Source organism: Hypomesus nipponensis, chromosome 26 (genome assembly GCF_054491055.1).
Source record: "Hypomesus nipponensis isolate SF chromosome 26, ASM5449105v1, whole genome shotgun sequence".
NCBI lineage: Eukaryota > Metazoa > Chordata > Actinopteri > Osmeriformes > Osmeridae > Hypomesus > Hypomesus nipponensis.
In genome coordinates, this window is record NC_140386.1 from 2,336,675 (window position 1) to 2,359,095 (window position 22,421).

The 22,421-nt window shown below is 40.1% G+C and overlaps 1 protein-coding gene across 4 annotated transcripts in view; it reads left to right on the forward strand.

Moving 5' to 3' along the window:
- opa1 (OPA1 mitochondrial dynamin like GTPase) overlaps positions 1-22,421 on the forward strand; it is a 124,781-nt gene that overhangs the window by 36,503 nt on the left and 65,857 nt on the right. The window contains exons 3-13 of one of the 4 annotated variants that reach the window (XM_084693206.1): positions 446-542; positions 701-808; positions 2,456-2,509; positions 5,692-5,780; positions 7,112-7,330; positions 8,582-8,635; positions 8,753-8,857; positions 8,953-9,039; positions 9,177-9,290; positions 9,473-9,553; positions 9,651-9,725. In XM_084693206.1, the coding sequence (XP_084549332.1) occupies positions 446-542; positions 701-808; positions 2,456-2,509; positions 5,692-5,780; positions 7,112-7,330; positions 8,582-8,635; positions 8,753-8,857; positions 8,953-9,039; positions 9,177-9,290; positions 9,473-9,553; positions 9,651-9,725 (1,083 nt within the window). The remainder of the gene's footprint in view (positions 1-445; positions 543-700; positions 809-2,455; positions 2,510-5,691; positions 5,781-7,111; positions 7,331-8,581; positions 8,636-8,752; positions 8,858-8,952; positions 9,040-9,176; positions 9,291-9,472; positions 9,554-9,650; positions 9,726-22,421) is intronic. The other 3 variants (XM_084693207.1, XM_084693208.1, XM_084693209.1) reach the window with 3 other exon arrangements.

Below are 22,421 nucleotides of genomic sequence, written 5' to 3' on the forward strand. Positions count from 1 at the left end.
TACTCAGTACTCAGCCCCTCTAAAGTCCTATAGATAAACTGAGTGGATAAACACTCACTTGAAAGGTTTAATGAAGATGTCTTTCTTGTGACATCTTCAAAGTGAATGTTTAGGCAATTTTTTTGTTTAATGAGTAGGACTTTTGGGGCCCTGTTAATGACTTAAGCCGAGCATATACCGGATATGGCGCATCGTGTCATATCATATCAATACAATACATATCAAGTTAATAACGGGGACGTCACACCCCTGGGCCTGGGCACGGTAGGCCCATTGGTTAATCCATCCCTGATTAAATCTCACAATTGTGTTTTATCACAATGGTAAATGAGCAAAAAGTTCAGTTTTGCATTTGTTGACGCTTGGAACTCCGTTGTGATTACATTGAGAGCAGAACGTTTGTACTCCCCACTCATGTTTTTAATGATCTGTTTTCATTTTGCAGACATATGAGGAGTGGAAAGATATGTTACCCGATCTCAGTGAATACAACTGGGTAATACCTGATTTTGTTTGGGAGCTGAGTGAACAAATTGACTTAGGTAGGTTGACCCGCATAATCACTGCCCTCAAATATAAGATCTTAAATTATCAAAGGCTCTTAGTCATTGGCGTATGTAGCTGGGTTATTGATGTAGTAGGCCTGATCTGTAAACGTATGATAACTTTTAAAATGTACTTTCATTCCTTTTACTTCTAGAAAAACTGGCTAAAGCCCTCCCAGAGATTGAAGAGATTGTCAAGTTTTTTCCTGACCTGGATAAGATAGGAGCTAACTTTACCTTCCTCAAGACCATCCTGTCCACCGGTAAATAAACTATCATTATTTGGACCAGGTCTAGATCAGACTGAATGTTGTACATTACTGATTTGTATGCTATTTTGTTATTTAAATGGTATTGTTCTCTCATTGTCACATTAAATTAATCAGTTTTCCTGGCAATCACTGTAACGCTCTTTTTAATTAATATGTATTGTTATTGTTGCATGTTTTAGTATTATTTTTCTCATCAAAGCACTTTCGTGGGATATTGCACAAAAAAGGCTATATACATTTTTATATAACTTGACATTATTAGCTTGTTTGTTAATGATAATCAAAGTGTTAATCAGCAAAATTTTCTGACTTCCCAAGAACAGGAGTTGAGAAGATGGTTCAAAACCCATACTTAAAATGATATTTTGCATATCGTTCATATCACTCAAGAGATGTAGGAAAAACTGTGCCTTTGGAGTAATCAGACCTCTTAACTTTTTCCACATTCTTAGACTTAATTTAAAAGTGATTATAAGTGTTTTTGTCATCAACTGATGCAGGGTACTTCCATGTACCTTACCTTACATTTATTCAAAATGTTGACAATGGAAACAACATTTTTATTTATTTAAAGTACAGATATATATTTTAGCTCATTTGTAAGAGCTTGCAGAAGAGTTATAAGAATTTGCAGAATAAATATATTTTTAACATTTCATTTCATTTGCACAGTTCATTTGCTCTCAGTTTTTTTGGGGGGATCATCATTTAATGGACTTTTAATGACAAGAAATGCAAACATTTGTCTACACAGTTCATAGTACCGCAGAACAAAAAACAAGTCATGAAGTAAGTAACTAGGAGTTGGTTTCGCAGACACAGATTAAGCATATTCTTGAAAAAAGACAAACAATCTCAATGGAATTCTCTATTGAATTTGATTTATTTGTCCTGGAATTGGTGTCTGCAAAACTGGCCCTATATGTACATAGCAAGACAGTGGTGGAATAGATTCATAACAAGTCTCTTATTGTATCGAGTGATCTAGCCAGAAAACTTGCGGAATTCAGTTCCCAATTAGTCTGTCAGACCTTGAGGACTAGCAAGGAAGAATGTAAGGTTTTTCCATTTGCATGCTGGTAGAGGTCCAACCAAGAAGGCTCATAGCTGTAATCATTGCCATAAGTCCTTAGTACTGAACAAAAAGCTTACATAATTATAAAAAATAAAAAAAATAAAAAATTTAGCTTACCATCTCTAAACATCTTTTCAACTGATCATTATAGGATAATGTATGTAGATTTATGCATCGAGTTATCGTTATTTATAATACAATATCATTATTATATTTTAATGTTATTCATATAATAAAACATATTTATTTTTACTGAATTTTTAAATTAACTCTAGTGCACAACCAGTTTTTGAAAAAGGGAAAAGGGTCTGAATACATTCCAAAGTCATTGTAGGTATTTTTGCGTAACAATACTGGAAAGGACAACTTCATCTCTGGCTGCTTATGGACGTACTGTACAGAAGGCAGCAACAGTCAAGCTTAAGCTACATCAGGACTGGGACTGATATTCAGCAGTTAGCCTCATCCCATCTTTGCTTCAGTCTTTTTGATTAGGTTTTTTGTTCTTTCCTTTCTCTGTCCCCACCCTCACCCTCTTCCCCCTCCCTCTGAATTCTTCACAGGTGTGAGTGTGGGTAGTGAAGTCAAAGGAGCTTCTGGCCTGCATCTGTTGTTAGGTGTGTAAACCTCAGACGCCCATATCCTGCCTCTGCCCCGATGTGCTCCTACCTTGAGCGATTTGAACAGCCCCCTCTAATACCCGTTTTTCACAAAGACCCACAATGTGGTTATATGGGTTAAACCTGTGTCAGACCAGTTCATACTAAACAACCTATAACTTTAACTACATTTAATTACACCAAAAAATCCTGTTTTGCACTGTTGGACTGCAGCATTTGTGAGTTTGTAGAAGCTCTTTAATTTGTATTGGTGGCAACAAGTGAGAAGGAAAACTTTTGTCTGCACAGTCAATAGAAGCCCGTGCACAGTCACCATTCATATTCAGAAGCACTGCTGTATGGCACAAGTATCGTCCAAAGAGTTTACTTGTGTCCTCAGGTCAGTGTGAAAGGGGTAGTACATAGTGAAGGGGTAGTCTAAGATGGCACACCCACTGGATGGGGGTTTTACAGGATATACATACAGGAGTATGTATTTTACAAGGATCACAAACCTACACATGCTAGTGGAAAATGTATTTATATTCATGATTTAAAGTGAAATGAGTACAGTGAAAAGCAAACATGCAGCTATACAGTGAATTAACTGTGGACTGCATTTATCTTCTGTCTGTAGTGCTCTTAACAACAGATACAGTATGTTCACCCCTAACAGTGTTCTTATTTAGATCTTTTTGGGGGGCTTTGATTTGACAACCACTTGTTTCTGTCTGTCCGTTTGTGCCTGGGTTTGTCTCCTTTGACTTCCACCTTTCGTTGTATATTTACGGTTCTTTGTGTTTGGAATGACTAATCTCTGTTTTGTGGAGCTATCCATGTCCATTTGCTTAAATGTTTGCAAAATCAATATGTATACAGTACAGACTTTTACCATGCCCATTGTACACTGTTGAATTAAATACAGATCTTGAAAAGCAACAGTCAATGCTGACAGACAACCAAGGCCCAGTAACACTCATCCTAAAAGGTTTAACTTGGATTGAAGGACTCATGCAATACATTAACCTTACAACTATAAATATTGCATAGGAGAGCCATATATATATATATATATCAGGTACCCACTGGTGGTGTAGTGGTTAAGGTCTCCACTGGTAAAATCTTATTTCATATTAGTTTTAAGATCATTACAGAAAAATGTGTTGTTGACTACCCATCCAAATTCAAATGAAAAAACAAACAAACACTGACAAGTATGTTAAATTTGGCTTTGAAATCATGAGAATATAAGCAGTCTTTTTTGCTTGAGACTGGGGAGGGTGGTGGGGGGGGGGGCGTGTCGTCTGAAGGAGCTGAATCTCCGCCCCTTCGAATTTAATTGAATTTAGCAACAACAGCAACACTTGCTAAATCTATTGCAGATATCAGAATAGACTAGGGCTGCCACTAATGACTATTTTTCTATCAATTAATCTGTAGACTATTTCATCATCGATTAATCTAAATTAATCGATTAATTTAAAAAAATTGTTTTTGACCATTTCAGTTCATTTTATTTTGAAAACAACAAACTTTATATGTCATTGACAAACAAACAAAGGCTTACTAATTAAAGTGCTAAACTTTAGGTGTAAATGATCAACTCCAACGTTAATTAAATTAATTAAAATATTTAGATAAGGTACATAACATATCCCAACATACACGAACACACACCCCTTTTAAACAAAAAATTCCAAGGTGCTGGTTCTGGGCTGCTTATGCCAGTTTGGTAATGATTCTAGCGATACTCGCCAATTATCTAAGAACCAGGTAGTCTACATTTACCACAGACTAGGGCCGAATCCCAATACTCCCCCTTACCCCTTACCCATAGCCGTTAGTTTACCCCTAGCTCTTGGCCCTCAACTGAGGGGTAAGGGCTGCATATCCCTAAGAAATGGGACACCACTTGCTTACAGGTACGTCATCTAGCACATATCGATATCTCCAAAGCAAGCCGTGTTATGCACTGATTAAACGAAATTTGCTGCTAATGGAGTTTACTTAAAACTGTAGACATGCTAGTCAAAGAAATGCGGGACTGTTGTGCAATTCAGCACTGTAACATTAGTGTACCAAACTAGCAATTTTTAGAAACGTTTCAATTAGGAAAATGGTTACAAATATATGTTCAGGACTGTGTATAACACAAAACAAGACTGTCATAATTTTTTCATCAATTAATTAAGCCGAATATATTACATTTATCGGACTGATTTGGCCGCCATTGTTGCCGGTCGCCCAGTATTCACGTAGCCCAAGGTTTTAAGTAAACTCCCAATCTTACTTGGTTTTAAGTGGTGTATACCCCTTAGTCTTAGCCCTACCCCTGGCTCAAAAAGAGTATTGGGGCACCACTAGCTCTCACAGGAACGCATAAAACTAGGGGGAAGGGGTAAGGGGAAGGTGTAAGGGAGAGTATTGGGATTTGGCCGAGAGCCGGAGTACAGTAGGGCCAACGTCTTTAAATCACTTCATACGCCCTCCATTGTCCTAGCAACGCGTCATGGTTACGGTTAACAAGTTAGCTAAATAGCACCTATACTGTACAGCACCCCTGTTTTTTTTCAGGTGTTCGTGCATAGCGCAAGTGCTGCTGTGGTATTCCATTGCAACTTTGCACAATGTACAAACCACCTTATTGTTTGATGATAGCGTTAAGTCGAAGTGTTCCCATACTTTTGAAGCTTCGGGTATTTGAAAAAAAAAAAAATCCTGCTAAATAATCAGTATTAGACCCAAAACATCTATTGCTGTGGCTCTAGTAATGGGTAAACACAACTACCTTAAACAATCAAATAAATCAAATGTATACAGACAAATTGTTTTCAGACATTTTCCAAACATTTCGATTCAGTCACATGGGAGCTGCGTACTGTGGGTTGTTTTTTTCGTCTTCTATTACTTAATTTTAAACAAGCACAGCAATTATTTATTTTATCACTTTTGTTTTATCCAAGCACTCTTTAGATGTTGAGGCTATTTACAATTTTATGTAATCGTGTCTGGGGGTGTGTGATTTATCTCAAGGTGTTACAATGTGATCATTCACACCCATGTGGTAATGTTTTACAAATAATTTGGGATTGGGAATGAGTGATATTGTTATTATTAGTTACGAGTATGTTGTCTGTAGTGTATACTTAGTTGTGTGTTTAATAATACCATATTGTATTGTTATTTGTGTGCCATGGCAGAAACCCCTGGCGAACCCCAACAGAAAACCACAGAGGCCCCAGCCACCACCTTTGCCACACCTGAGAGCTCTGATAAGCAGTTCAAGAAGGCAAGTTTCAGTGATCCGACTATCGCAGTTCTCTTCTTCCCTATGCAATGGCTGGCTTTATGTCACAGCATACTGCTGTTTGGCGCAATTTGATCTGCTTTAGTCAACACTGATAAGAAAAATTGAAGAAATCAAAGAAAGAGTTGCTTACCTATGTTCTGGACATTTTAATGTTATACCTTTTGTTTTACTCCTTCAGTGTCAATAGATGTTACGCTATGTGAAGCTGAGACTTATTACATGGAGTTGTCTTGTCCTATTAAGATTGTCTTTGAATGTGACAGCACTCCATATAACTGAGATATATAGATATATTGTTTTCTACCCTCTTAAGCTTTACAAATGTTTTTGTTTTTCCAGAAGATGCCATTTTGCATTCAGGAGATGTCACATCTCTGCTTACTGTACTGTGTGTTTTAGCCCCCATACTATATCCATCTGTCACTTTCATATCATTGTCTGTTTTTACTCTAATGTTGTCTCTCTGTCGTTGACAGACTTTCACTTTTTTCTTCCTGTAGTCACACTCCTTCATTTATCTATAAATGTTCTGTTAGTGTCAACATGGTACGACAATGGGACTATTGGCTGAGCATCAACAACAAACTGGCTGACCAGGCTGAACACAGAACATTCATCCTATCTTATTCTCCAGATTCTCTCTCCTTAGAGATGATGACAACACTATTCTTGCTCCATCCCTGATAGATCATTCACTCTCAGTGCTTGCTTTGCATTTAATTGTCATATTTACCATTCAGACGAATTAGCATTTTCTCCTCATCTTAATACTATAAAAAAGATACCGTTGCCACATGTTATCCCATATATAGTGTGATACTATATTCTTGATAGTCTGTGATGAGTAGACTGATATAGATATACATTAATAATATTCAATATCTAGCAACTGCTTGTGCTAGATATTTAGTATCTCTAAGCATATTCTTGCTGTTTCTTGAATATGCAATGGAATGACTGTACTGTCAGAATAAATGTGAGCAGCATCTTGCCGATGTGCCACTGGAATTAGAGATGCTGGTTATAGGTTGCCTGCCTTACAGTCAGACTTCTGGACTAGCAAAGTCTGGAGCCTGCCCTTATTGACCTAAAACAGACTTGGTTTAGTCCCATGATGGATGATGGCAAGAATCTCATAGTTATAGTTTACGTTAATCTTGAGCATCAACTGAAGCCTACACATTCAGATGTGTAGGCTGTGTAAAAGGTTGTGTACAGGTGATGTCCTGACCCTGGCCCCGCCCTGTGTGTGGACTTGGTTCTTTTCGATTGTTGCTCCTGCCTCTGTCTCATTGTGCCGTCCCTCGCAGGGGCTGCTGGGAGAGCTCATTATCATTCAGCAGCAGATCCAGCAGCACGAGGACGAGGTTCGGCGGGCTGCCGCCGCTAATAACGCTCAGCCAGCGCCCCCGCCTGACCCCGCCCCTTGCCCACCACCTCCACCAAGCCTGCCCCCGCGCCACAACCCGAGTGCAAGCCCAGCAACTGTTCTGAACCCCAGCCCCAGCCCCCCTCAGCAGAAACGCAAGGTGAAGGACACACCTCCCTACCCTGGCCATACAGAGAAAAGCCCTGTACAGTACTCCCTCCTCTGACTGCCCCTTCCTCCTCACAATCCAGTTAACTATTAAGATCCTGATAATCAAATTCACGCTAAAGAAAATCAGTCCCTTAAAAGTACTGATAGGATTGAAGATTGTAAACTAAGATTTACCATTCGCCAAGTTTGATTATTATTTGTTTGTTTCATTTACTAACTATTAAAGCAGCAGAACACTGTACAATTGGCAAGGGACAATTTGCCATTTTCATTAATTCCAGTGCTTTCTGTAATCTTCCTTTTAAACAAATACCAATAATGAAGCCGTTGATACACATTATTACTTGGGTAGGCAAGCTGTAGTAAAACAGGTCAGTTATATTTTGATTGTGTTGCCACGTCAGTGAAGGAATGGCATGCACTGACAATCAAGCCTACAGAAGTTACGTACACCACATGCATCCTAGCGATGCAAAGCACTGTACTACAGCCAACTATGCACCCAAAATATGACAAATGTACAGTTGATAAGCATCATGGAAGGGAGAGGCATTCCCCTGCATGGTGTGTCTTTACTTTTGGAAACGCCCAGATCAACCGTACATGATACAGTTTAAAATGTTTTGTTTAAATAGCTTCTGATCTTCGTGGTTATGTCTTATGTTAGGGAATTGCTTCACTATTGAGCATTGCACGCAAGAGTAGCTTAATGACAAGCATATCTGATCATGAAAAACCTTTTTCTCTTTGTTAGTGTGTCCACCTAAGTGTGTGTTTTTTTTCCATTTAATCCCCTCATGTCGTCTGCTCTGTCTTCCTCTGTCTGTGCATCTTCTCTTCCATCGAAATAACTGTCTTCTAATTGATTGTTGGGGTTGTAGAATCATTATATATCCTGTTGTAATGATGTAATGTTTATTTCACTAGGATTTAAATTAATCCAACTTTTCCCAGACATAGGTTGGTGTGATTTGACTCTTGATATTTATGCAGCAAAATTCATGATTGAATTCATTCTGGAATTTGTTTTTCATTAACTGGATTTCCCTCCCCTATAGTGCTCCTTAGTACTGGTGTTAATATGCCCTGTAGCTGTGGGGGAGGATTTCAGTTTTCCTAGGTGTTTTCGGAGTGGTTCATGCATGTTGTAATTGGGAAAAAGAATACCTGACGTGAAATGGATTGTTAACTTTATCCACCTCTATCTTTTTTTCTTACTTTCTTTCTCCCCCGAATCCAGTCTTCAGACAGAGAAAAGATTGACCAGCTCCAAGAAGAACTGGTCCGAACTCAGGTGGGAAATAATATTTCAGTATATTCAATTGGTTATTATATTCAATTCAATGTTACTGTTAATTTTGAGTAGTCTAGATGAGTGGTTATTTAAGTTTGGAGCTCTGTGTCTTTACAGATAAAATACCAACGCATGCTAGAGAGGCTGGAAAAGGAGAACAAGGAGCTAAGGAAGGTGGTCTTGCAAAAAGATGACAAGGGCATCCATCAAAGGAAACTAAAGGTGATGATGCACACAAAAAAAAAATAGTTACGGCAAAATACATAATTTTTCTATCCCACGATCCCAAGTTTTCATCCTGTGTCTCCTTGCAACAGAAATCTCTGATCGACATGTACTCTGAGGTTCTAGACATCTTGTCTGATTATGACTCAAACTACAACACGCAGGACCAACTGCCAAGGGTAAGGGCTTTATAGGTGTGGCTTGCTTTAATTCTTTTAGCTTGGACACAAATGAAGCAAATGAAACTGCTACTTCAGTCCCCTTGCTTACTTTGTATCTCCCCTTCTTTCCTCTCCCCTCCTGTCTTGTGTGGCAGGTTGTCGTGGTGGGGGACCAGAGTGCAGGAAAGACCAGTGTGTTGGAGATGATTGCTCAGGCTAGGATCTTTCCTCGGGGTTCTGGAGAAATGATGACGCGCTCTCCTGTCAAAGTAAGTCTGGCTGAATTCTAATTACCTTCCTTGACTCCTCTATGCCTACTTCTTCCTTGTGAATGCACGGTATGTAGACACAAAATGGTTCTGCTTCATTTGACTGACTGACCGCAGATGTAATTTTCTTTCATAAGGAAGTTAGCTAATTTTGATCGCAAATGCATCTGTTTCTGTTGTAGGTAACTCTAAGTGAGGGCCCTCACCATGTGGCCATGTTCAAGGACAGCACCCGAGAGTTTGACCTGGGCAAAGAGGAGGATGTAAGTTCATGATAACACATTAAAATCTTTGGGCCACCTGGATCAACCAATCCACTTAACTGATAGTTGATCAGCGGATCCCCCCACTTCTCCGTAGCTGGCAGCCCTGAGACATGAGATTGAGCTGAGGATGAGGAAGAGTGTGAAGGAGGGACAGACTGTCAGCCCTGAGGTGAGTTATGCCATCCTATTGTCTTCAAGCCAATTTTAGACAGCAACAACAGAACTAAAAAAGTGTTTTAATACAATTGCTGAAGGACATTAAGCTTTTCAGGTAGCTGACAAGTTGGCGCCGATGATGGCAGCTTCTGTCGTTTTGTCTGTTAATTCAGTGTTCTGCCAAGATTTCCGGGGTTCTCTAACAAGAGAAGTGCTTCTAAACATCAGGACTACAACTCCTGTGGATTTATTTCCCACTTTTTTGCTTCCAGCAGCAAAATTTGTGGCCATTATAGTCAAAGCCACCCTCGGCTTTGTCCTAGCAGCGAGGCGTTGTAGGAGAGGTAAACAAGCCGGTGCGACTCTGGGGCACGTACAGCGTTACCGGGGATATTTCTCTCCAACGTGCGTTCGCTGAGCAACAACCTTGTGGGCAAAGGTTGTGGGCCAAAGCTCAAAATCGTGCATTTGAATGATCCCTGGCGATGGAGGAGCTGGATTTTTCTGTATCGCTTTAAAACGTTTCTACAACCCTTAAAAAAATGTGTTGGCATGCCCAGTTCTTGCACATTTTTCAAGGAACATTTTGTTTCGATTTTGTTATCGACACAGGCATGTTTTCCGGGCAACTATGGTCCGCATCCAATAAGAGCTCATATACAAGACACCTTCATAAAATCCACCAATCATATACCCCGATATTCAAGGCGAATAAAGTAGGAAGTAAACATGTTCATTTTGGTGAGCCGGTATATTGTCAGTAGTCGACAGGGCTCATTCATTAGCATAATACACGCATGTGCACAATTAATTGTATTGCTAGCAGTGTATTCAAGGCCACAAGTAGTTGCAATAATGCTGTATGCATGTAGGTAGCCAAACAAAATATTTAATCTACCCATTTACTGAAGCTAGTTGATCCAGTTTGTTCAGAGTCCATTGCAATTGCAACATTTTGACAGCAAGGGAAGCATTCTTGCAGAAAAAGCAGTGGAAAGATTCAACTTAAATTCAGCACGTCAGAACCATATGCTAGGAGTAGGTAATGCTGGATTTCACAGGGATGTTACAGTAACTTCACCAACACAACAAATACAGCTAAAGCACGTAAGAGTGCAAATGCAGCTCTGGAGAAGGTTTTCTGTATTTTGTATGGCAAGATGTACAGTGGGGTCAGTGTATACAAATAACCTACTGCAAAATCAATGTTGCTGTTACAATCTAAAGTGCACCACATTTTATTAGAAAATTAGTTGACAGACATAGCATGCTTATTAAAAGCACGGACAGGATGGGCAGGGCAGAGGAGAGGATGGGCAGGACAAAGAAGACCTATAATCTGATGTGGATTACCATGCCCCTCTAGTCGTCCGAGTGTCTGCTCCCATGTTTTTTGTACAATAAAGGCCATAGATGTTAAAAACCATTATCTTTAGATGTTTAAGGACAGAACAAAAAGACAATGACTAAGGTTAAAGGTTGGGAAATTACTTTTAGAGCAGACCGAGACCTATCGCTCGTTTGATTATGTTGACACAGCTCAGTCTCCCATCTTCAGCCAGCTTAGGGTCCCATCCCCAGCTAGCTCAGTCTACTATCTCTAGTCAGCTCAGGGTCCCTTCACCAGCCAGCTCAGTCTACCATCTCCAGTCAGCTCAGGGTCCCTTCACCAGCCAGCTTGGTCGACTGTACACTCAACAAAAGGTAGACACAAGACAGCTTACACCCTCTACCTGTAATACATTATAGCATCAGATGTATAAAAACAGTCCTACTCAGATGTTGCGTATTACTTTTTACAGGGTTTTTGGGGATCACTTGCAAGGGCTACCTCATTAAGGGTCAGCCAGTGTCGATTTTAAGTCTCCATTAAACACAAGAGGAAGAGCCAAGACTACATAAACACTTTCAACATGCTACATATTATGGTATTTGTTGTATAAAAACATCTCAATAATGTTATCATATTTCTTTGTGTATTTTGGCTATCTTGAGCCAAGGGCGAAATTGTCAATCAAACATTGGGGGGGACAGCTGTGGGACTTTCTGCATTGGCCTTATTACCCCCATCTTACCCATAGATGTATACTTTCACTCACAATGTCAGTTAAGCGCTATTAATGTCAGTCTGGTGTCCTGTACCTTAAAACATGTTACATGAACTACTACTCTGTTAATAATGTCTATCATATCCAAAAACATACTTTGTTTTTATTTCCAAAGAAATAACGGACGTCAGCTGCTGAAGTCTCGTTAATTTTTGACCACTTTACTGCGAAATACAACAGCAATGCAATTCAATAAGGATGAAAATGATGAAGGAAGAAAGAACAAATGGCAGGAGTCTAAAATAAATAGCTAGATAGCCCAATTCAGAGAACAGGAACGTAGCCCAAAACGCTATCAATGCTTTGGTACGTTTGACTAGCATGTCACTGCATGACTGCTATCCCAGTTTGCTGTAAAGCCAGGCTACATGCTAGCCTGTATAGGTTGCTGCCGGCTAGCTTGTCAAAAGTCCCATCCAAGCTGTATAGTATGGAAATCGAAATTCGCACTAATTCTACAATTTTCTAAAAAATTCCAGTGTAATTCACCTAGTCCTTATCTCAAGGATTATGTTATCCAAATACTGGATATTTACCATCCATAAAAATCCTACTTGCCAAATGTCTGTCTGATGTTGCACTGCTAACTCACTCATTGATGTATAAGCTATAGGGAAAACATTACATGGACAGGACAAATAGGTTGTTAATGTATAGTGTAAGGCAAGTTGAATGGATTTGGGACATGGACTAGCCGGGATTTGATATTTTCGAAGCAGGAAAGAAAGACAAAGGCTAGCAGTCATCGATATTGCCCGCATAATCATACAGTATGAACAAATATTGGGGGGGACAAATTGTCCCTCTTTAAATATTGGGGGGGACGTGTCCCCCTGTCCCCCCATATAATTACGCCCTTGTCCTGAGCACAGCCAGCTAAATCTCCAGGTCAGTGAGTGCCCAACAGTTTTAATATCCGCCACTGATTTAAAAAACGAAGAAAATAAGGTAAACTAGAGAGGGTACAATTTCTTGGGAAATTGTAGGGTGTGCTTGCTTGCTTCAGATGCAGGTGGGTCTGTTTTCCCTTCTAGTGATATTTTCAAGCATTTAACCTACTCATATTGCATAATTCATTAAGAACACCCTTTGAAACAAGGAACCCCCTTTGAAACAAGCTAGGCTACTGTAACAACGTAGTCACTGGCAGTATTTCAGATAGAATTGCGAATTCAAATAGTACCGTCTGCTAATTGAAAATAAGCCCCCCAAAACATAAATAAGTTCGATATTAATTTAGGGGGACATGGCTAATTCAAAAGCAGTTTGCTAGAGGCAAGCTAGCTGCCGTTGCTATCCACACTCCACTGATTGTTTGAAAGCGCAGGAAATTAGAACGTTTCTTTTGTAAGGGATAATTAAGCAATAAGCCCCAAGAGGCCGTGGTTCGCGCTGATTTTCGCCATGAAGGGGCTTATTTCCCCGATAATGACCGGCGTTCTATACATTATCCCGCTTATTACACGGCTACTTGCCAACAAAAATAACTTAACACATTGTGTCTTTTTACAATGTATTTGTTACCATTCGTATTGTTGATCAGCAGAGAAATAGTTCGCCAAAGACGTTGAACTTCATAGACTTTGAGCATTATTTAGGCTTCAAATCAGCTGATGTCGCTAAGCAACAGAGTACGCTGGGGTTGAAAAGTTACCGGACTACTTGCGGAGTGCTACGAAAGACGTGAGTCCAAGGCAAAAAGGCCACTTCCCTTGACAGCGGTCAAATATGCATAGCAACGGTCAAATATTTAAGCAATAAGCCCCAAGAGCTCGTGGTTTACGCTGATTTTAGAACAGGTAAGGGGAGTTGTTACGCACGACGCGAAGCGGGGTGCCGAAAACCCCCTTACCTGTTCTAAAATCAGCGTAAACCACGGACTTGCGGGGCTTATTGCTTTTCTAAAACTGTTACTACAAATATTTGATATGGTTTCATCAATAAAAACAATTAGAAACAAAATAGTTTAATAATAAACCGTCATTCTTCCGCTACTAAAAAGTATAGTTCCTACATAAATCGTTGCCACGCAACAGCCAGATGGACACCTTTGCAGTGTTTTTCAATTTGAAATATTCGATGCGCCGTAATATGGAATGGTAAAGAATGTTATGAGGACAACCTGTGAGGTTATGCTGGATTTTACAACGGCATGGAACGCGATATAGCCAATCACAATCAAGGATGGGAACAACCAGTTTTGGAAGAGAAAATTGTTCACCGCAGAACGTTGGGAAGCCCCATTCAAGTTAATGGAGCATTCTACAGCATTAAGAACAGCCGTGTAATAACACATAATAAAGTTTAGCTATAGCTGTGGCATTGAAAATAGTACTGTAGCCTACTACACTGCCACACTGCGTGCCAAGTCTGTGACTCTGTGGCTAACGTCAAAACAAGACGCAGTCTCACTCAAATTCCAAGTTTTACACAAATAACAAACTATGCTGACCCGCTGGCTGTCTTTGCAATTGCCATATCTTTAAAACACTGCTGTCCATTTGACGTAGAATTGACCCTGGTACGAAATGAAGAAAATACTCGCCAGACGCAGATCGACAGTTGACTGAGTGTCAACACTGTTGACAACACTGTTGTTGCTACCGCAATTGTCGATGGAGGCTGACAGGCTCTCACGTAGCAAACAAATCAATGTTTTTACAGCAATCTATATTAAAATCTCACCACCTGGCTGTTTTCACAATAGTCATATCGTCATAACATTTCCCTCTTTCAGTTTTTTTGTGTAAAATTGAACTATAAAATTAGCTACAAAAAAATACTACAATGACGCTTTCTAGCATGGCTGTCGCCTAAAAGACGAGGGGGTCTCACGGGCGACCTGCACTCGCTCAAATTTCAAAGACTGTCACGACCTAAATCAAAAATGCGAGATTGCAGTTCCACTCGAAATTGCTTTCTCTACAAAGCCAAATGGTTTTGATTTTTTGGGGGTGGTATTTTTCACTCGTAATCCAAGCTCCAATTTGCGAGCTAGAAAGTCTATCACTTTGTATCCATGCGTCGTTGCCAAAGTGTGTTGACGTGGTGACGTAGCTAACACAGAGTTAGCCTTTGTCGTCAAAAGGGACTTTGTCGCCACAAAAACGTTGTAACCTCCTAAACGGTGCAACGGAACGTAAATCCCAATACAAGCAACTCAATCGAGACCAAGACAAACATTTTGACACAGGCGTTATCTATGTAGTCCAAATATTGACTGAGTTTTAGGGGTGTGAAGAGAAACAATAATAATAATAATAATATGAAGAGTTTGGTTCCAAAACGCTATAAATCCATTTTGATCAATTTGAGTTAAAATGTGTTTTCTTTACCAAGAAAGTGCAAAGATGAAAACCACTATTTTCTGTTTCAAACATTCACATAGCATCTTGAGGTTATAATAACAGAAAATTGAAATCCAGATTTAGATTTTAAAGATTTATTTTAAAAACGGAGAATTTTTTCCCCAAAATGCAATAAATCCATTACACGTTTTTTTTCTCAAAATATTTACAATACAATATTTCTGTGTTAAAACATTCAACAATTTTCAATTAAATTTCAAACAATACAACAATTATATATACAACAATTATATATTATAAACAACATTATTAAACTATGAATATAGTATTAAACAGTGTTGTAAACAATATTTAATTGATTTGATTAATAAATTAATTAAATGAACCGTCACTCTCAAAAGGCTGAGCTCCCTGTAAGAGGTAAAAAAAAGAGTTCTATGCAAGACTTTGGGTGAAGGATCTGGAACTCTGAATCCCTCTGAATTCTGTTTAATCCTGGCAATAAATTAGGGGAAGTTTCGTTTTCTGCTGCTCTTCATACGCTGGGTCACTGGATGCTTCCTCTCTCAGCTACTCTTCATGACTGTCACAGTCGACATTCATCTGTGATTGAGAGAGTGCATCATCATAGAAGGCACACACATTGTCACTCACACCAATTTCAGAGAGCAAGTTCAGGACACCCTTCTTTTTTTCTTCCTTCACTGTGCTTTCATTGGGAAGCTGATCCTAGAATCGCCCCTGGGACCATTTCTGGGGAAATTGTGGGGTGTGCCTGCGTCGGTTGCAGATGGGTCCGTTTTTAACTACGGTACTAGTACAGAAGGAACACTGATATCGCTGTCTGACTAGAACGTCGTATCTATGCGTTGTTGCTAACGTGTGCTGATATTGTGCACACCCAATGAATTCAAAATGTGTAGGTTGCACATGCGCGAGTGTTTATAAAAAATGCTTGCACTGTCTCAATAACTGGTCGCAAAATGGGACCATTTGGTCGCAGTCTGGACCCCTGCAGGCATCTGTTGCAGGATGCCCAAAACCAAGGTTGAAGTGCTGTGGAAAAACAGTGTAATACAGGGAGTAGCTGATGGCATCGTGATCTTGTTGTTCGAATAGCTTGTGCATTCTTTTTACGATGAGGTCACTGGGAATGCATTTCCAGCCAGGTGCTCCCCTTCTTCCATAATGGCTGGCCCTACATGTAAAGGTTTTGATGTGATCCATCACAAGCTGTTTCTTGGCATCACTTTCTGCCACCCTACGAGCACCACCCCTGAGTTCTGGTCTGGCTGTAGCATTGAGTGCATAATACTTTGCCACTCGAGACACACGATCCTTGCCGATACCTGGAATGACATAAAAATGACATTTATTTGTTTTTATACATGTTTGCCAGCAGAGGCCCAAACACACAATTTGCAGAGAACAGAGAGCAAGGACACAGGGGAAGAGGACTGGGTTTTTGGAGTAAAAAAAAAAAAAAAAAAAGGCGTTGCCTTTTCAGCTTGAGATATACAAGGTGTGGCGTGAGAGTGTGAGAAATGGTTGAAATGCGTGTGTCACACGGCGAAACCGTGAGAGTTGGCAGCTCTGTGAGTGACACTGCGTCTCCCGGTACTTGGCTACATTGATCTGACGTTAGCGAGTCAGACTTGGGTCACTCACTAGCAGTGTGTTCACAATGTTGTATTCACTCCAAACTACACCAAAACGTCAGGGAGGACTGCTTATTGTAGATACGAGCCTGCTGAAGATAGCCAGAGTCTCTGATTTTTCAAAGTGAGCCTGCTTCATTCGTCATTTGCCTGGCTGAAAATCAACCTCAGTTAGCCAGGCTAGTTTTGCCCGTTTCAGGCTATATAAAGGTCTCTCAGAATCACTGTTTACAGGCAAAGGTCGCGGTGGTCCTTGGCCAAATGTGTATTGGACCAGTTTAGAGCTAAAAACTCTTGCCAGAGCCTGGAATCGAACCAGTGAACATCAACATGGACACATTAACACAATACAGGTCGCTACATTATAATTCGTAAATCAAAATTAAACTCACCCAATACACTGCAGAAGGTGGCCTTGCAGACAGGAATCTTTGTCGGATGATCTTCGGTCAGCAAATGATACTCGTTAGTGACCTCCCTATCCTTCTGCGTATCGATGGTGTCAACCTTTGGATGTCGCCTCTGAACTCTTTTGACAGTGATCAGCTGTAAAATGATTTGATCCTGCTCGACTTTGGTAGATACAGAGTCAAAAGTTTTTCATTAGGTCCCCTGGGGTCAATGTGTCTGCGTGACAGAAGTTAGTGGCCTTCTTGTGAGAACACTTAACTGCCGGCATTTTTCTCCACCCGAGTGCCTCATTTTCTTATTTTTTTCACGTTCTTGATTAGATTTCGATGGCTTCCCTCACAGGTTCATCCATACCGTCAAATGGATTCATGTTGTATTTTTATTGTTATTGTCTATTTATCAACAAGATGACCAGCGGGATTCCGGCTTCATTCAGGGTGCCGCCAATACTGTTTACATGGAATGGTGCGCGTGTAATAGTGCGCTGTGATTGGTTGAGCGGATGTATCGCATTCTGCAGAGAAGGGAGACTGGCGTTTGTCGCGGTTTGGAAAGAAAGGGAGAAAACATGGTAGAATAACACGGCGGATATCGTGTTTTGCGTAAAATCGAATATGGACTTTTTCAATACCAACGAAATACAATATCAATTTAGGCAGGAACTCAATTTTTTTTTAAATGGCGTTTATTGCGTTTTGGAACCAAACTCTTCATATATATGTGAGATAACAATGGTTTGTGCTCGCCGAAGGCAAGCACACTCCAATTAAAGACAGACAGTGACACGGAAAGCAAGTATTTAATTAAAGCTCACTGAGCTACTACTGTGGTGCCCAGACTTGTAGGCTTACCAGGCTAGCTACTTGACGCATGGTCACCTAGGTTGTTTTTAATATCAGCTGATCCTGTTACGAACAGTGGCGTAACTATAGGGAGTGCAGGGAGTGCAGCTGCACTAGGGCCCGTGGCGAAAGGGGGCCCGTCCTCGATCTCAAGTGAGAACTCTACCTGAAGAACTGACCGGGCCCCTCTCCGCGTAAATCACAGAAAGGTTAACATATGATCCAGTCCGATCAATTCACAAAAATTTCTCAATTATGGTGTCAGTTATTCTCACCTGTCCAATAAACATTTTAACAATAGTCAGTTTTAACAACAGCAAATAGCCTAATTCATTTAGCCTTATTTGTCTTTTGCTGAATGAAACGAATTTCGTTTTTATTAAGTAATATTGTCTGGGTAATATGTTGTCAACGATTCAATAGCCCACCCACACGTTGTGATCGTTTGCCATCCTGTTGTGTTGCGCCTTGTGTGTTGAGTAATTGCGGTTACGCTACCCCATGCCCTACATTCAAAAACACAAAAGTGGCTGCAGGAAGCGGCACGAACGCAAAGAGCAGGATGAAAGGGTGGCAAAGCTGGCAAAATTATCTTCATTTGGATTTGTGGCGAGGACGCTACGTCTGACCCCCAGCCCAACAGCAATGAGTGAAACTCAGCCACCAGGGTAGGCTAACGTTTACTGTCTGGTATAGCCTACTGAATGCATTTAGACATGGCTATTAAACGTCATTAAATGCACGTATAGGCATAAGGCAGCAGCCAGGTTATATATTGAAAACAATGTGCAGGATGTTGTTGGAAAATAGCTAACGCTAGATAGGCTAATCACTCATCATGGCAAATCAATCAATTCACAATGTGTATTGTAATAAGCAGTGTTGGGAAAGTTCACTATCTACATGAACTAGTTCAGTTCATAGTTCATAATTCAAAATGTTGAACTAAGTTTAATGCTCCAAATAATGAACTAAGTTAGTTCCGTTCTTTTTTTCAATAGGCCTATGTGGCTGCCGTCTGCAATACCGCTCTCTGCCTCTACGCAATTCGGCGTTCTCACACTTGCCATGAATAGACAGTAGAAGAAATAAATAAATAAAAATAAAGAACACGCAGCGATTGACAGGTTGGGTAACCCTGGACACAAGACTGTTAACGGTGTGTTTTTAACCTGGAAGTCTCTAGAAATCTGGCACCTTATTAAACAAAATTAAAAAGAGTGAACGCGCCATTCACAGACACCAGAATGAATGCATCCACTGCACAGTATTGTTCATCAGGCAGTAATACAGTAGACTACGTTCAGTTCACGTTCACCAAAATTATGAGCAAGTTCATGAACGTGTTCAGACGCAACACTGATAATAAGTACATTTCCATGCGCCTCGCTAAGATCAACACTCCATAATTTCGCCCGATGATAGGTCGGTTAAGGCCCGTTGGTGAGATCTGCACTCGGGCCCGCCAAGTCATTGTTACGCCGCTGGTTACGAACCATTCGATTAGCTAACAAGATGATACACGAGTTCTGGTTGGTCGGAGAGTAATGTAGTTGAGACGTTTGCCTGATAAAGTTGCTAACTTAGAACTAACCTACAGAAAAAATATGCAAGAATTGGATGTACCAACAAACAAAAATGTTTTAAGCAAAAACGACTGATAATATCAAATATCAAAAATCCAGCTCCTCCATCGACGGGGACATTCAAGGCCATTAAAAAAACTAAAGCAGGGCTCTCAAGTTTTGAAGACAGGCAATAGTGACATCCCCCCCCCCCCCCCCCCCCCAAAAAAAAAAAATAAAATAAAACTAAACACTTCCATGTATTTAGTGCTAATACAATTATTACGCCTATTTGGAGAGAGATGTTTATAATGTGACAATATGTCAGTCATCGTGTGATCGTGTGCGAAAATATGACTAGACCTAGACTACTTGTTCTGAGCAGGTGTTGTCAGTGAACAAGCTGTAAAACTGTTGGCTTAGTTACAGACACTCATGAAAAACTGATGCTAATTATCTGGGAACAGCAGTGAAGTTGTCATTGTGTGTGTCAAACAAGTTGTGAATTTGTTACATTAAAACAGGAGATCATGACATCCGTGGGAGAACGAAACGTGAACAATTCCAGGATATACTTTTTTTCCATTGGTTGTTGCGTAAAATTGTACCCAGATACAATAGTGCTTTTTTCAGATTGGCTATTGTGTAGACCCTTCTTTTTTTTGATTGGCTGATAAGTGTCAGGCTCGACTAAGAATTCCAGGGGAGATGCGCTTGATTCCTGCCGGTTCTATAGTGAGAGAGGTGCGGCCAGATAATTTTTGGTTGGGCGCTGCAACATATTAAATATATTATAAATAGTTTTTCCGCGTGAGAAATACAATGTGTGGCGGGAGTGCGTGACACAAGACTGAAATGAGTGACTGTCATGTTCATCACTTGAGAGCCCTGCATTACTGTTTAACCATACGCCGCATTTTCCAAAATGAGGTATTATTGGATTCCTTGGATCAAGAAGAGTTCAACGCACTCTTATGACGTCATACCCAGTTATATGGATTCTCCGCCATTTTCAATGTTAAGGAAAAGCGTTTTTTCGCTATTCCTCCTACAATTCTTATTGAATCGTCTTCAAAATTGCCACAGATGATCTTCAGACCCAGCCTCACAAGTTATTCCATGGTGTTTTGATTTTCGCAACCGTTTGTTAGTTACAGCCAATCATGTGGCTGCCATTTTGAATGAATGAATATAACGTTTTTTTGCTACCTCTCCTATAAAGTTTGTCTAATCTTCACCAGATTTTGCACAGATCATCTTCAGACCAAGCCTCACAAAAGACATCACATGGCGTTTTGATTTTCGTAACCATTTGTTAGTTACAGCCAATCAAATAGAGCAACTGATCCGGAATAAGGGAAGTGAGGTCATATCTTAGCCAATCTTTGATACATTGACTCCAAACTTGGTATATAGACTCAGGACCCTCTTATTAAGAGGTCTGAGACGGGTAGTGTCATTTGACCTTAGGGGGCACTACAATAGGCAGGATTGTGTGTTGCCCAATAACTGTTGATTTGTTTGTCTTATTTAAGTGATCCTTTGTCTTGTGATATCTTAGTAGATTGGGTGTCTAACTTGTGATACCAGCTGAATTAATGTGGCCGCCATTTTGAATGAATATAAGTTGTCTAATCTTCACCAAATTTAGCACAGATCATCTTCAGACCAAGCCTCACAAAAGACATCACATTTTCTAAACCTTTTGACTGGAACAGCCAAAGTCGTCAACCAAGCCACCATAAAAAAAAGTGAGGTCATATCTCAGCACCTCTTTACTGCATTGACACCAACTTTTGGTATAGGGACTAGGGCAGTGGTTACGACCGTTCATTTGAATCAGGTGTGTCGAACCAGGGAAACATCTAAAACGTTCAGGACAGGGGGTACTTGAGGACCAGGGTCGAGAATCACTGGACTAGGGACCCTGTTTTAAAGAGGTCCAAAATAGGTCATGCCATTTCACCTCTAGGTGGCGCTGCAATAAGTTACATTTGGCACCAATTATCTAAAGATAAATTTGATTGATTTAAATTGATTTTCTGTTTTTACCGTAACTATTTTTCCGGTAAAGCTGATCAAAGTCGGCGATGGAGCCACCAAAGCAGGAAGTGAGATAATATCTCAGGAAATATTTGCTGAATTTACATCAAACTTGATACAGGTGCACAGGACCCTGTTCCAAAGAGGTCCACAAAACGTTGTCATCTAACCGCTCATGGGTGATCCAGTGTCTGACGCACGTTAAATTGTGATGATACCAGCTGAATTGATGTGGCCCCCATTTTGAATGAATTAATAAAATGTTTTTGGAATGAATGAATAAAACATATTCACCAAATTTGGCACAGATTATCTTCAGACCACAATTACCTTGACATGTCAAAATAGGACAGAATTTTGAATGAATGAATGAATAAAACGTTTTTGGTGAATATCAAATACTCCTCAATACGTGGTTGTCATGACTTTGATTCTTTGTTTAGCGAGACTGTAAGCCACTGCAAAGGAAGCCAGGTACACTGCAGACACTAGCTACTTGTAGTCAAGCTGTATGTAGTCAATGCAATCCTCACACAAACAATCAAAATTATTTTAGATTGTCGAAACTGCCAAACTTGATGCGTGTACTTGGAACCCTCTTCTGAGGATGTCAAAAGTTTCTACTGGGTCATCTGGCCTGCTTGGCCACCCCATTGCTGCTTGCAGCTATATTTAAAAATGAATTAATGTTACAATATCTTTATTGAGGAAAGTCATTACTTAGATAAGTCAATAAAAAAAAATATATCGCCCAGCCCAGGTATATACTATCCA